Genomic DNA, 14,257 nt, shown 5'->3' with positions numbered 1-14,257 from the left:
CTGCCTAGAGCAGGGGTGCTCACACTTTTTTGGCTCGAGAGCTACTTTTTTGAGAGCTACACTTTTTTGGCTTGAGAGCTACTGGGTAGCTAAGAGCTACCCAGCAAGGCCCGGAGATCTACCAGAGTTTTTTTACAATGTTTGCGCCATCATAACATATAACATTTATGTGTACAATGTATGTTGGTGTACCTTGCATAACCGCATGAGCCAATATTGCACAACACAACATAATTAACTATAAACATTTTTTGTAATTACTTGAGTTTACTTTGATGACTTGCACTGAAGTGAATCAGCCAAGGATGCATAGTCCGGACAGTAGCTGCTGACAGCCAGCCTCAAGCACACTTCCAAATGTTCATCAGTCATGGTGGATCTTCACCATGGAAGTCATTAATGATCTTCATGTAGGAAAAGGCTGACTCACATAAATAAGTGGAGCCCTTCCTGCCTCAGGTGCTCTTATATCCCCGAGGGCCCTATTGCCTTCAAGTGGCTGCAGCTGTGCAGCACACTCTGCTGGATGCCCAGGCCTTACCATTAAAGGGGCCACTGCTGACACCACATCTACCTCCTCACCAGATCTTCCTTGATTCCAATACAAGTTGGGGGGGGGAGCAGATCTCTATACAGACCAGTGCAAAAACAGGGGAAAGGTGTGGGGGAGGGAAGATCTCTATATAGACATCACAGCAAGACCAGTGCAAAACCCCTTGCACACAGAACCAACAGATGGAAGTTGGGGGGGGGGCAGATCTCTATACAGACCAGTGCAAAAACAGGGGAAAGGTGTGGGGGAGGGAAGATCTCTATATAGACATCACAGCAAGACCAGTGCAAAACCCCTTGCACACAGAACCAACAGATGGAAGTTGGGGGGGGGCAGATCTCTATACAGACCAGTGCAAAAACAGGGGAAAGGTGTGGGGGAGGGAAGATCTCTATATAGACATCACAGCAAGACCAGTGCAAAACCCCTTGCACACAGAACCAACAGATGGAAGTTGGGGGGGGGGAATCTCCATACATACCAGTGCAAAAACGGGAAAGGTAAGTCAGCCCCAGTAGAGTCAACGGGGCTCACTCCCAGGGATGCGTGGTCAGGAGAGAAGCCTGCCAGTGGCTCTTCTCCAGGTCTACTCACGAGTCAGCCCCAGTAGAGTCAACGGGGCTCACTCCCAGGGATGCATCACTCCCAGGGAGCATCACTCCCAGGGAGTGGCTCACTCCCAGGGATGCGTGGACGGGAGAGAAGCCTGCCAGCGGCTCCTCTCCAGGTCTACTCACAAGTCAGCCCCAGTAGAGTCAACGGGGCTCACTTCCAGGGATGTGTGGACAGGAGAGAAGCCTGCGATCGACTCATTTTGCCTCGCGATCGGTGGATCGCGATCGACGTATTGAGCACCCCTGGCCTAGAGGCATACATGTGACACTCAGTGCAGAATACTGAGTACTCCCCAACCTGCTGCAGGCTGTCTGACAGCATAGTTTTGTGTTTTTGTTTATGGATTTAAGAAAGGTTATACTGGTTTGCTGCCCCTCTTCTCAAGGGAAATGAAGGGCAGTGTTTGGGGCACTGGCTTCTTCACCCTGCTGCTAAACTCACACAGATGCTTAACTCTCTCTCTTACTTTGGCACTTGGTCCCAGGAGGCACTTCGTTCCAAGGAGGCCATGTGCTGCTTCATGCAGAGGCTCATGCAGTAGCACGCTGTTAGCTAGTTCCTCCCCCTCCCACCCTTCTATCTGATTGAAAAGTGTTGGTCTTCTCAGGTAAGATCTTCTCCTCCTCCTCTTCCCCTTTCCTCTTCCCTCTCCTCACACAGATGCTTAACTTGCTCTGTCTTACCTTGGCAAATTGTCCCAGGAGATACTTCATCCCATGGAGGCCACGCAGTGCTTCATGCAGAGTTCCACTTGTGCTGTCCCAACATGCTTTGGTTGTGAAGTTCATTGTGTGTGGGACCTTTTCAGACAGCCTGGTTCTCCTTGATTCCCTCCACAGGTTAACAAAAAAAGTCCATTATAAAGTTGTTTTATAAAGAGTGGGATAATTGGTCCATCTAGTAGTTTGATTGACATGTGCTCTCCAAGGCCTCCTTTAGGAATCCTTCCTGACACCTACTGCTTGAGATACTTTAGCTGGAGATGTCAGGGATCAAAACTGAGAACTCTTATATTGGAAATATGTTATCAGCTAGAGGAGCCTTGCAATCGCTTCAACACTAAACTGCCAGCCTCCACCCCCTTCTTTGACAGGTAGCACCCATGTGGTCCCAGACTGCACCCCCTCTGAGCTGCAATCCTAACCACACTTTTCTGGGGGCAAGTCCCACTGAACTCAATAGGACTTCTGAGTAGACCTGCATAGATTGTGCCCTGAGTCTTCAGAAACTAGGCAGCTCTCCTCTTGTTCACATCTCTGTCATGTGTTCCAAACATGTTCCTCTTCTTTCCTGTGCAGCTGAGATTCACTTTTGTGGCCATGTCTGCATTCCACTACCAAGCTGACATTCCATTTATTCACAGCCATCTGCCATGGCAGCTGCCAACCCCAGCAGGCCTCTCAGATGGAGGACATCAAACACTCTCGTGAGGGGGTTCTTTCCAGATTCACAGGTTTTTGTTAGTGTTCTGGAAAAAAGCCTTAAAAACAGACAAACAAAAGAGAAGAGCTTTTCTGAGCCTATTGTTCTTTTAGCTGTATCTTGACCTCATTTGTTGTGTTGATCCTAGTTGTCTTCAGGACAATTACCTCTCAATCAAACTGAGGTGTCAAACTCATTTCATACAGCCCCGGTGGAATAGCATTCATGATGCCTGAGGTGATGCCATTAGGCAGAAAGTGATGTCATTAAACAGGTCATAACCAGAATTAAGCACTTTTTTCTCACTTAGGAACTCATTAGCTGCAAATGACAGAAGAGAAAATATGCAAATCTTGATCACAGTTCAAGATATGTGAGAGCCCAATTATCATTTGGGCCACCCTTTTAGCAGTGCTCCCTTTACCACTGCTCAGCAGCAAAGGGCTTGAAGGCTGGATAAAAAGCTTCAGTGGGCTGCATCCTGCTCTAGAGCTTTGATCCAGCTCCCAGGCAAAGACACTGTGTCTGCCACAAAGACAATGGCTGGTTCTCTTTGCTCTGTCAAGCAAAGGCTTGTCATGTTGGATGCATGCAAGGCTGTCATGCAAGGCTGGACTTGAACCTCAAACCAGGCACCAGCTCCTCATTCACTATACCACTAAAAATAGCTGTTTGAAGATGGATGGGTGGGACAGCACAGGCCCTTCAAACCAACAGAAAACTTCTAGGCAATTATTTCTCAAACTTGTTCATCCCCTCTTAAACCAATTCTGCCATCTGCTTCCCACTCATCACCAATCATCTGTACCATAGCACGGTGTTTAGAGATCCTTGTACATTCATGTGCATTCAGCCTACTGCTATGCATAGAGATACCTAGACTGGGCCACTCAGTCAACATTAGCATTTGAAAATGGCATTGAAGAGCACACACACAGGCAAACACTATTAGGAGGAGATGGTGCTCTTCCCAAATCAGGTTGGTCTGATGGGTCAGCTTGGGGAGCAGTTGCTCCCACATATGAAGCAATGAGCAATTCTCTGCAATTCTCTGCTAGAGGGCATTCAACCCACGGGCATCTTGACTAGTGAGAGGTGAAAGATACCTCCTGGCTCAGGTTTCTATCCCTCCCTGGATTTGCACACCTCTTCTAGGTGTTCCACAGACACTTGGAGATGGAGTTGGCTGCCACACAGTTTAAGGGTGCAATCCTAACCCACTTTCAAGCACCGGCATAAGGGCAATGCAGCTCCGAGGGAAGGGAACAAACATTCTCTTACTTTGAGCAGGGCTCTGTGAGTGCCATCCAACTGCAGGATGAGGCACATGTCCCATTGGCACAGCTATGCCAGTGCTGGAAAGTTGGTTAGGATTTGGGCCTAAGAGCCTAGTCTAGGTAGAACCCTCATAGCCAAAGAATAAGGTGATCCAAGTCTGGTTATTGTTACCCACATTCTACCAACATCCAACATCTACCAATTAGATTACTATAATCATACATGGAGCTGCCTTTAAAAAGCACTGTGAAATAGCAACTGGTGCAGAATGTAGTGGCAAGATGCTTAACTGAGACTGATCCCCATAAACATTTTATGCTAATGCTCAAAGTACTTTACAGAATGCCAATTTGTTTCAGGGTTCTATTTAAAGTGCTAATCTGGACATAAAGTGGCCTAAGACCCTGAGAGCTGAAATACTTGCTATGAACTTGACCAACTGACATTTTCTTCAAAGGCCCTCCTCCAGATGCTGCCAACTTCGTAGGTTAGGCAGATGGTTACTGGAGATTGGGCCTTTTCTGAATGACACCTGAGTTATGGGACTCTTCATCGTTACACTTCCTCTATTATCCTTTAAGTGCCAGGTAAATTCCATCCTATTCCCTTGTTCTCTTACAGCGCAGTCCTAACTTGCACTGGAACAGGCAGGCTGGCAGGCCTGTGCTGTATCCTGTGCAAGTTGGGGATGACTGCAGGCCAGCCCAGGGCAATGGGAAATAATTCTCCTTAACCCGGTAACACCGCAGCAGCCCCAATAGAATTACTTGGATCCGTGCCACCTATAGAGGGCTGGCCCAGACTGCCCAGGAATGGGGCTAGGATCGGGCCCGCCACCTGTTCCTCACCTGCCCCCAGGAACACCAGCCACCCACCCTCCCCTACCCCAAAACATCCCCTCCCACTTCCTCCCCACCCTCCCCATGCCCCCCAGACCCTTATGTTGACTCCCCATGCCCCCCCCCAGACCCTTACGTTGACATACTTACTTGTCCCTTTTGGCACAGAGGCTGAATATGGCCTCTGTGGGCCAGTATGTGTCCCTGCACCGGCCCAGCTGTCTCCCATAGAGGCGCAAATGTGCTTTTCAGCATGTTTGTGACCCTCCCAGGCTGGCGCTTGCACTGGCTGTGAGCACAGTTTGGATTGCGCCCTTAATTTCTTTTAATGATATGACACATTTTGACTTTCTGCTGGTTTTATCTGAAACCAGATATCTGGATTTGTCTTTTCACCTGCCAACCACACTCTTTTTTTGTCTTATTATTATTATTAACAGTATTTATATACTGCTTTTCAACTAAAAGTTCACAAAGCGGTTTACAGAGAAAAATCAAATAACTAAATGGCTCCCTGTCCCCAAAGGGCTCACAATCTAAAAAGATGCAAATGAATACCAGCAGACAGCCACTAGAACAGACAGTGCTGGGGTGAGGTGGGCCAGTTACTCTCCCCCTGCTAAAAAAAGGAGCACCCACTCGAAAAAGTGCCTCTTACCCAATTAGCAGGGGTTCTATTCTATTCTTCTAGGGGTTCTTCTATTCTTCTTTTCTTCTAGGGGTTCTATTCTATTCTATTCTTCTATTTCATTTTGTTGTTTAACTGGTGTTTGTAATTCACCTCTGGCTCCCTCCTATAAAAACCTGCTGTTGCTCTGTAGTTTAACATTTTATGACCATTCTACACTTGATGTTACATTATTTGGTTCAACTAATTGAGTGGTGTTTTTTTTTTGATAAATATTCATTGCAGGATCAGGACCACTGATGGGATAAAGTGATGCTTTAATCTGTTTTCTCTTCTGCTGTCATGTTCTGCATTTAAACTCCTTGCAGCTGCTAACTCATGTGGGAAGGAAATTTCCATTGGTGCCAATCAGGAAATAGCAGCTGTGGAGAATCCTGATCTGGCTAAGACTGACTAAGGGTGCAATCCACCCTTTCCAGGTCTTTCCAGCACTGATATAAGGCCAATGCAGCTCCAAGGTAAGAGAGCAAATATTCCCTTACTTTGAGGAGACCTCCGTGAGTGACACCCAACTGCAGGATGCAGCACATGTCCCCTTGGTACTACCATGCCAGTGCTGGAAAACACTGACATAAGGGGTTAGGATTGCACCCAAAAATAGTGAGGCAAGCTGCATACTGCATTGCAATTAGATATATAATGCAGTAGTGTGGAAATGAACCCCATGGGGAACACTAAAGCATTGAGCAATAAGTGACTAACCTAAGATCAGTCAACAAATCAATGGCACAGAATTCTTAAACAGACACAATTAAGTAATAATCTAGAGCAGGGGTGCTCACACTTTTTTGGCTCGAGAGCTACTTTGAAACCCAGCAAGGCCCGGAGATCTACCAGAGTTTTTTTTACAATGTTCGGGTCATCATAACATATAACATTTATGTGTACAATGTATGTTGGTGTACCTTGAGCCCCACTGAGTATAACAGGACTTACTCCTGAGTAGACATGCCTAGGATTAGGCTGTGAGGCTGCAATCCTAGCCACACTTACCTGGGAGTAAGCCCCATTGAGTACAGTGGGCCTTACTCCCGGCGTTTCCTCCCAGAGGCACCTGAAGGGGGGGGTCGGCACTCCGCGATCTACTCATTTTGCCTCGCGATCTACCGGTAGATTGCGATCCACCTATTGAGCACCCCTGATCTAGAGAGTGCTTCAGAGCATATGCAGAATGCAATTGCAACTCCCCCTTCCCCATGACTTTAGAATTAAGAAGCAGAGCATAGAGAGTGATGGCATATCTCTCACACAGATTAAAGCTCTGTCTAGAACTTTAGCACAGCCCCTACTTCTGTTGCTAAAGTGCAGCCAGAGAATCTTCTATTACCTCCACACAACAGTCCTTGCCACATCCCTCCCCCACTCCTTCAAGCTGTTCTTCAGACACAGGACTTTTCCCATTGCTCCCCCTGCCCTTTTTATAGGCAAGTTCTCCTTGACTACTCCCTCCCATCTTAACTTGTGCCAAGATCTCACTAGGGTTTTGCCTAGGAGTTTTCAATACCATGGCTGAGTCTAGGTGTATGGAAAGAAAAATACCTCTGAGCATGTTTAGTAGGCTTCTTCAGAGCCCAATCCTTTCCACCGCCAATGCAGCCTTGCCAGCGGAGCATGTGCTGCATCCTGGGGGACGCAGTCATGAAGGGGGAGGACAAACAAAGGGAATGTTCCTTGAGGAACCTTGAGGCTGCATCAGTCCTCCTAATGCCTTATAAAGCATTAAAAAGTCACGTGATTTGAGTTCTCATCGGAGTTTGGCAGATGCCTCCGCTTTGCTCAGAAGCCCCTCTGAGGCACACACAGGGAGTATGTTGGGGGGGGGGCATAAGAACATAAGAAGAGACCTGCTGGATCAGGCCCATGGCCCATCTAATCCAGCTTCCTATATCTCACAGCAGCCCATCTGATGTCTCAGGAAGCACACAAGACCACATGATACTTGCATCTTGCTGTCACCCTCCTGCATCTCGTATTCTATTTAACCTCGCACCCTCCCCCCCCCACAACGAAGACACCAGACTGCACTTGGGATTAGCTTGGTTCACTTCATTAAACACAAGTGACCAATTTTTAACATATGAAACCAGCTTCTGAATAACTGGATATGTGTTTCCCCCCACCCTCGTATACATACTGAGCCCGCAATCTTTTTTCTGTACATCAGCATCCTCTCTTCATTTTTCTCCCCACCCAACGGGTCATTGCAGCAGTTCAATGCACAAAACAAAGATGTATGTTTTAGCAATCTACCAGAACAGCAGGAGAAAAACCTCATTTTCTAATGTTCATCCAAGGGTGCAATCCTATCCTGCGCTGGCACAGGCAAGCCAGGAGGCTTGCGCTGTATCCAGTGCAGGATTGTGGCCAGAAGCAGCTTAGCCAGAGGCAAGGGGAAACATTTCCCTTACCTCCGGGTAAGGGCTGCTGGCACCTATGGGTCTCTTCTGACTTGCGCCATCTCTTGAGGTGGCACAAGTCCAAGGAGAGCGGAGTGGCTTGAAGCTGCTCTGTTCTCCCTGGGAATGGGATCCGGCATAGCTGCTGGATCCCAGCCCCGCCTCCCACTCCTGCTCGCTCGCCCCTAGAGCCACCCACCGCCTGCCCAGGAACACCTCCCTGCCTCCCCCGCGCCTACCTTTTCCTCTTGCATCTGCCCAGTCGGGCCAATGCAAGACTCGGCAGGGAAGCTGCCATGGCGGCTGAATTGAGCTTCCGTGTGTTGGTGCTTCTCCTTTCACCGACGTGGCTTCCTCCTGAGGAGGCACAAATGTGCCTTACAGCATGTTTGTGACCCTCCTGGGCCGGCGCAAGGGACTGAGCCAAACCCGGGTCAGGACTGTGCCCTTAATGTTTTACCAACAAATGGAGAGGGGAAGTGTAAGGCTGGAGAAAAGACTTTCCTGGCCCCTAACATCCCCACCCCTACAAACCTCCTTTGCAACTCTGGCTGGCTTTTCCCCACTCTTCGGGCCAAACTAGATGTGACAGAGCATCTGTTCTGCTCTGTTTGCATATAAACCAGGATGGGGGGAGGGGAGCAACTACAGATTCCCTGCAAGAGCAAGTAGCAGCTTTGGAGGGGGGAAAATTTTCATTGGGATGGCAGCAGGAGGGAAAGGGGCTAACATAAGCAGGGTCAGGCCTGGTTAGTACTTGGATGGGAGACCACCTGGGAATACCGGGTGCTGTAGGCTTATACCATAGTCTTTCGAGACTGAAGGTTGCCAACCTATATCCTTGTGTGCTGTGATCTTGATCCTGATCACCTTTTTCAGCAGTTACTAATTTAAATCAAAAAGACACATATATGCAGGACCAAATTACACATTCAATATAATGTGTTGTTTAGCTCTTACATAAATGAATAATGTTTACTGCCATTCCATGTTTTATTCCTTCCCGTAATTTCTAACATGGAATTTTGTTTCTTTCTCTGCTGCTCAGCACTGGGTTGATGGGGTCCCCACAACTCTAAGGTCTCTTTCCTGGGTGTCCACAGCTTATTCATTGTTTTCCCATTTTTGTTTGTTCTTCCACTTCTAGGTGAGTGCCTTTGCTATGAAGGATATATGAAGGATCCAGTGCACAAACATCTTTGTATCAGGAACGAATGGGGCACAAACCAAGGGTAGGTGATTCTTACAGGTCTCTAGAATTGTTGTTGGCCTGAGTGGAGAGGACAGGCTTGAATGTCAGGAGCATGGCAGCAGACAAGACTGTACTCCCTGTCCATTTGAGAATGGGACCTGTGAAGTGTTTCCATTCACTGCGATTACTGTGGTTCAAAAGCCAATAAAGGACAGTACCTTGGAAGATAGCTCATAGAATAGATCAGGAATGCAGGCAAGGTTAGAGAGGAAGCAGAAGCAAGCTCAGAGAGATGAAGAATGAACCAAGGGAAGCCTGAAAGGGAGGACGCAGTATGTTCTGGAATAAAACTTACCCAAACCAATTAATTTCTAGAGAAGGCTTGGCCAGGCTGGAAGATAGCTTGATCCTGTGTGAGATTAGCTTCTTCATAGTTCCAAAGCCATAAAGGAGTTCTATGTTTGAGTCCTAAAGGAGAGGTGTTGGGGCTAAAGTCCCCTTGGGAGTACTGCCACCTACCCCTGAAAGCTCTATGTACCAATTCTAAGAGTATGGTAAGATGCTGTGGTTACTTGGTGGGGGAACTCTGCACATACCCAGGGGCACATATCACTATTATTTTATTCATTGTCATCATCATATATTCCATTACTCAAATCTTATGGAACTGGAATACTGTAAGGTCCTAGGCTCAGCCAAGGTGAGACCTGGTAGAAATAAAGCTTTTCATAGTTGAGACGTCCAGAGGAATAACTATTTGTTCTTTTTGGTGCTATAGATATTCAGAACTTGTTTGTTTAGGATCTGTTTTACAATTTAGTGCTGGATATGGAGTCAGATTCAGTTCTGCAACACTCTCACATACCCTTTATTTAGCAATTGCCTTGTAAAGTTGGTATGTGCTGTGAACTTCAGAAAGTTCCATTTTCTGAACCAAATTCCAAGGAAGTATCTATCTGAAGGTTGGTGATTATAGGCTATAGTCAGAGTATGAAGGCAAGTGGTAATTACTGTTTTCATTGACTTAATTCTGAATGTGCAGCTTACTCTGTGCTGTGTGTGAGAGACTTAGAGACCACACTGCCCCCTAATGTTTCATGGCAGTTTATGCAAAAGCCAAAGCTTGCAGAATCATCCTTGAACCTCTTATGTCATAAGCTTGCCTGATCATTGCCCAGAGAGCCCTCAAGGCAGTGCAACGTTGTAGCCAATTTTTTGCAAAGCACCCAAAGCAGCATGTATACATACACACTCCCTAAATTAACTGTAGAAATAATTAAGTAAATACAAATGTAGGTAGGTATAAACAACAATCACAACCAGTCTTTTAAACAGCAGTTCACAAAGCCTCAGCATATAACATTTCAATACAAGGAAAACATGAAGGATAAGTGAGTACCTTGTACACAATTCTTCCTGTGGGCCCTTTATCCACAGTACAGGTGTGGCCTCAGTATCCATGGGGGATCCATTTTTAGACCCCCTGTGGGGATCCATTCTTGAACCCGCATGGCATGCCAAAAATTGCAGATAAGCAAATTCGCAGTATTCAGCCCCTAATCCCTCTGAAGGCAATTAGAGCTGTGCTCTGGTTGCTTCCAGAAGGCATTCTGAAGCATCTGCCTGTAGCCTCTGCGGGCTTCAGAATGCCTCTTAGAGGCAAAAAAAATGCTACTTCCGGTTTTCGGAGGAAAACCAGAAGTGACATTATTGTGCCTTTAAAAGGCATTCTGAGGGGCTGGGGAAGCTTCTTCAAAAACTGGAAGTAGTAGTTTTTTTGCCTCTAGGAGACATTCTGAAGTCCACAGAGGCCATGGGTGGATGTGCACAGCTTTTGCAGGCTTCTGAAAGACCTCCAGAGGCAACCAGAGCCAGTGGCATCGCTAGGAGGGTGCAGGGGGTGCGGATCATCCTGGTGATGCGCACTGCGCACTGGGGGTGTTGTGCTAAAATTGCGATGTTGGGAATAATATCATTATGTCATATACTGTTGGATGTGGAATTTACAGCAGAATGCAATGGAAAAACCGGAGTGAAATATTCTCCTTTCTATCAAACGTTATGGCCAAAAAACCAGAAAACAGAAAAATGTATGCCCTATGGAAAGTGAAACTGAGCCGTACCGCGTACTAACTCGCAAGTAGGCAAACTTGCCTTAATCCGTTGGAAAGAGCAGGCTTAGAAGAATTCAATGACACCAGAATGGTCCTGATCCAATGAAAACAGCCCTCCAAAAACACCCAAGAAGGAGGTCTCTCCCTACAAGCTGGCAAATGTATTGAGCCCTATGGAAAGCGAAACTAAGCCACACGGTCATGTTTAACTCACAAGTAAGCAAACGTGCCTTGGCTTGTGGTCAGGTCAGGCAAAGGGGAAAGTGAGGCCACCAGATTGGTCCCAATCTGATGAAAGTGGAGCTCAAGAAATGCTCCAGAAGGCAGCCCTTCTCCACTAAAAAGGTTAAAAACAATTGAACTTTTTTCTTTGTTAGACTCGCAAAGCCAAGTGAATCCTGCCAGTGATATGGGTTAAACAGAAGTTAAATTGAACTGGGTACTGGGTAGGGCTGAAAACCTTACTGATTTTGGGGGTGGGGGTGGGAGTACTGCAGGCAGGCTACAGAGAAAATTCACTTGGTGGAACAGGGCTGGCTTCCCCTTATTTAATTATTTGTTTTACTTTAATTATAATTATTTATTTTAATTTGCTTGATGATGTCACTTCCTGCCATGGTATCACTTCCGGCGGGTCCTGGACAGATTGTCATTCTAAAAAGTGGGTCCCAGTGCTAAAAGTTTGAGAACTGCTGCAATAATGTGTTAATAAGTTGACACCCTGGGGGGTGTGTGATTCCACTAGAGACCAGAATCACTAAAATCACAGTTTGGAGGAATAATACCATCATGTTATATACCAATGTGTAATTTCATGCAGAATGCAATGAAATAAACTGCGTTGAAATATCTATATTCTATCAAAAGGTACAGCCAAAAAACCAGTGGGGTTTTGCCCCGCCCACTGAATGGGGGTGATGCACTGGCCTCCCGCACTGGGTGACATGAACCCTAGTGATGCCATTGATGGGAGCACAGCTCCTGTTGTCTTTGGAGGGTTCAGCTTGGACCAAGTCTGGCTCAACATGGATTCAGGGGACCTGTGAGCCAAATCCATGGACTGATAATCTGCAGATAATTAAGCTCAACCTGTACTCCCCTGCCTGCTCTGAGGCAAACTGGGTCCTGTTGACCACATGATGATGATGGATAAGTGGATTCCTGAAGGAATAGGGAGAGAGTGGAGGCTCAGTGGGTACATCTTTTTCCTCATACTATTTTAATGCACATCTAGGAACTGCCATAGTTCAGTCCTAGAGTATATCCTTGGTATGCATGAGGTCCTAGATTCAGTCTCTGGATCTCTGAAAAGATCTCTGCCTGAGAACTTAGAGAGTCACTGTACTGGGCTAGGTGGACACATAGTTTGGTTATGTGCAAGGCAACATCATATCTTTGTCTCAACCATGTCAGGTCAAGAAGATAAATTTTTTTTGAGCCTATTCAAGTGAGACTTAAAAGAAATCCTCAGTTGGGCTTGCAGGTGAAGGAGAGGAAGTGGGTTAGGACAAAGGGAGCAGAGCTATACAGTTCCAGAACTTGAGGTTTTTTGACTTGGAAGCTCCCTATTAAGACTTTGCCTCACACCAGTTCTTTTTTGAACATGGGGGCGGAATGTCAGCCCATTCTTCTCCCCATCAACCATTGTGCACTCATTAGCTGATGGAACTGGCAGTAGATGGATCCCCATTTTGAGATGTTTTTATACATGAGGTTTAGAGTGGGTTTTGCCTAAATCATTTTGTTATGGAAATATAAAATAATCATGGGCTAGAAGGTTCATTCACATTACATATACCTCGCTCTCATTTTCTATTCCAGAATGATGGTAATCACACATTCACATAAACAGTGCAATTTAAGTCTTGTGGATTTCTGACAAAATTCCCTTAAATTATGGACCAAACTACACATTGCAGTGGAACCACATTACAACATTAGCCTAGCTGCAAATTCTCTCCAAGAGAGAGTATTATGAAGCTGAGAGGCAGTAGTGGGAGGGGGCACTTAGCCCCTGCCAACCTAGTGCTTTTCCTCCTACTCTCCCATCACCCTTACCACTTTCATCCCTGTCTGAATTCTAGACACAAGTTAACCCTACAGTCTGAGTTCATATGTTCATTCAGACAAAAATAATAACCTTCCCTCTCCACCCCCATTTCCCACAAATATTGGGTCATTTGGATAGGTACATTTGGATAGACAAACACAATTAGAAGACCCAAACCAGAAGTTTGTACCAAAATGGAAAATCTCTTTAATCCACTTCAGCAGGTGTATAGCAGGGCGGCTTCAATATTCTCTTGTTCAGAGGCACTGTTAGATCATCAGGAAGCCTCACGTGAGAAATCTCATACAACGTGATCTTATACAAAATGATTCCATACAAAGTATGATACATTAGGTGAAGAAGTAATTCATGAGTATACTTCTTCATGGGTTCATAAGTTCATAGGTGAAGTTTAATGTTCATTTAGGTGAAGTGGCCAACTTCTCAATGTTTTCTTAGTGATGTAACATTCTGAACATATGTGGTATGAATTCCTCTACCTATAATCTGAATTCTGTACTTTTATTAATGTTTATGATAATCTACTGTGGAGACAAGCCAAAGTTAAAACATATTTATGTCCCAGAGGTTTACCTGGGAGGCACTTCCCACTGAGACTAATGGGATGTACAAGTACTTAACTTCGGCTAGATTGTGCCATTTGTATTTTTCTGAGTTGATACATTTACAACCCAATCTAATTCTGGATTGGGCTATCGCCAAGAGACTTCCACTGTCATAAAATGAACTGCTGACAAAGTGTGCAACGCTCTGTCAGTGGTCATTTTGGAAGCACTGCCACAACAGGAGGCAGCAGTCCTAGGATATCACTGGACTTTCCTGCACCCACTGAGAGCCAGAGCAAAGGAGGCTGTGGAAGGAGGCAGATCTGATGGTGAGGTGCACACTAGATCCTATCCTCCCTTTTTGCAGCCTCCCTGATCTTTTCTCTTCTCAGACTTGCTCCAGTATAGAACTGGCGTAGGTCCAAGGAAACCCATTGTGAAGTAAGAGGTGTATCTCTTTATTTACATTAAAATCCCCCATTCCCCCAAAGCCTCCGGATCTGCTCCCCCCCCCCAATGCTGGTCACAGTGCATGCCTTTTTTG

At 46.1% G+C, this 14,257-nt stretch overlaps 1 protein-coding gene across 1 annotated transcript in view; it reads left to right on the top strand.

Annotated features, from left to right (window-relative positions):
* Positions 1–14,257, top strand: part of ASTN1 (astrotactin 1) — a 319,088-nt gene that overhangs the window by 186,197 nt on the left and 118,634 nt on the right. The window contains exon 8 of the mRNA XM_066624531.1: positions 8,939–9,023. Within this exon, the coding sequence (XP_066480628.1) occupies positions 8,939–9,023 (85 nt within the window). The remainder of the gene's footprint in view (positions 1–8,938; positions 9,024–14,257) is intronic.

The sequence above is a fragment of the Tiliqua scincoides genome, chromosome 4, assembly GCF_035046505.1.
Source record: "Tiliqua scincoides isolate rTilSci1 chromosome 4, rTilSci1.hap2, whole genome shotgun sequence".
NCBI lineage: Eukaryota > Metazoa > Chordata > Lepidosauria > Squamata > Scincidae > Tiliqua > Tiliqua scincoides.
This window is presented reverse-complemented; position numbering and strand designations above follow the sequence as displayed.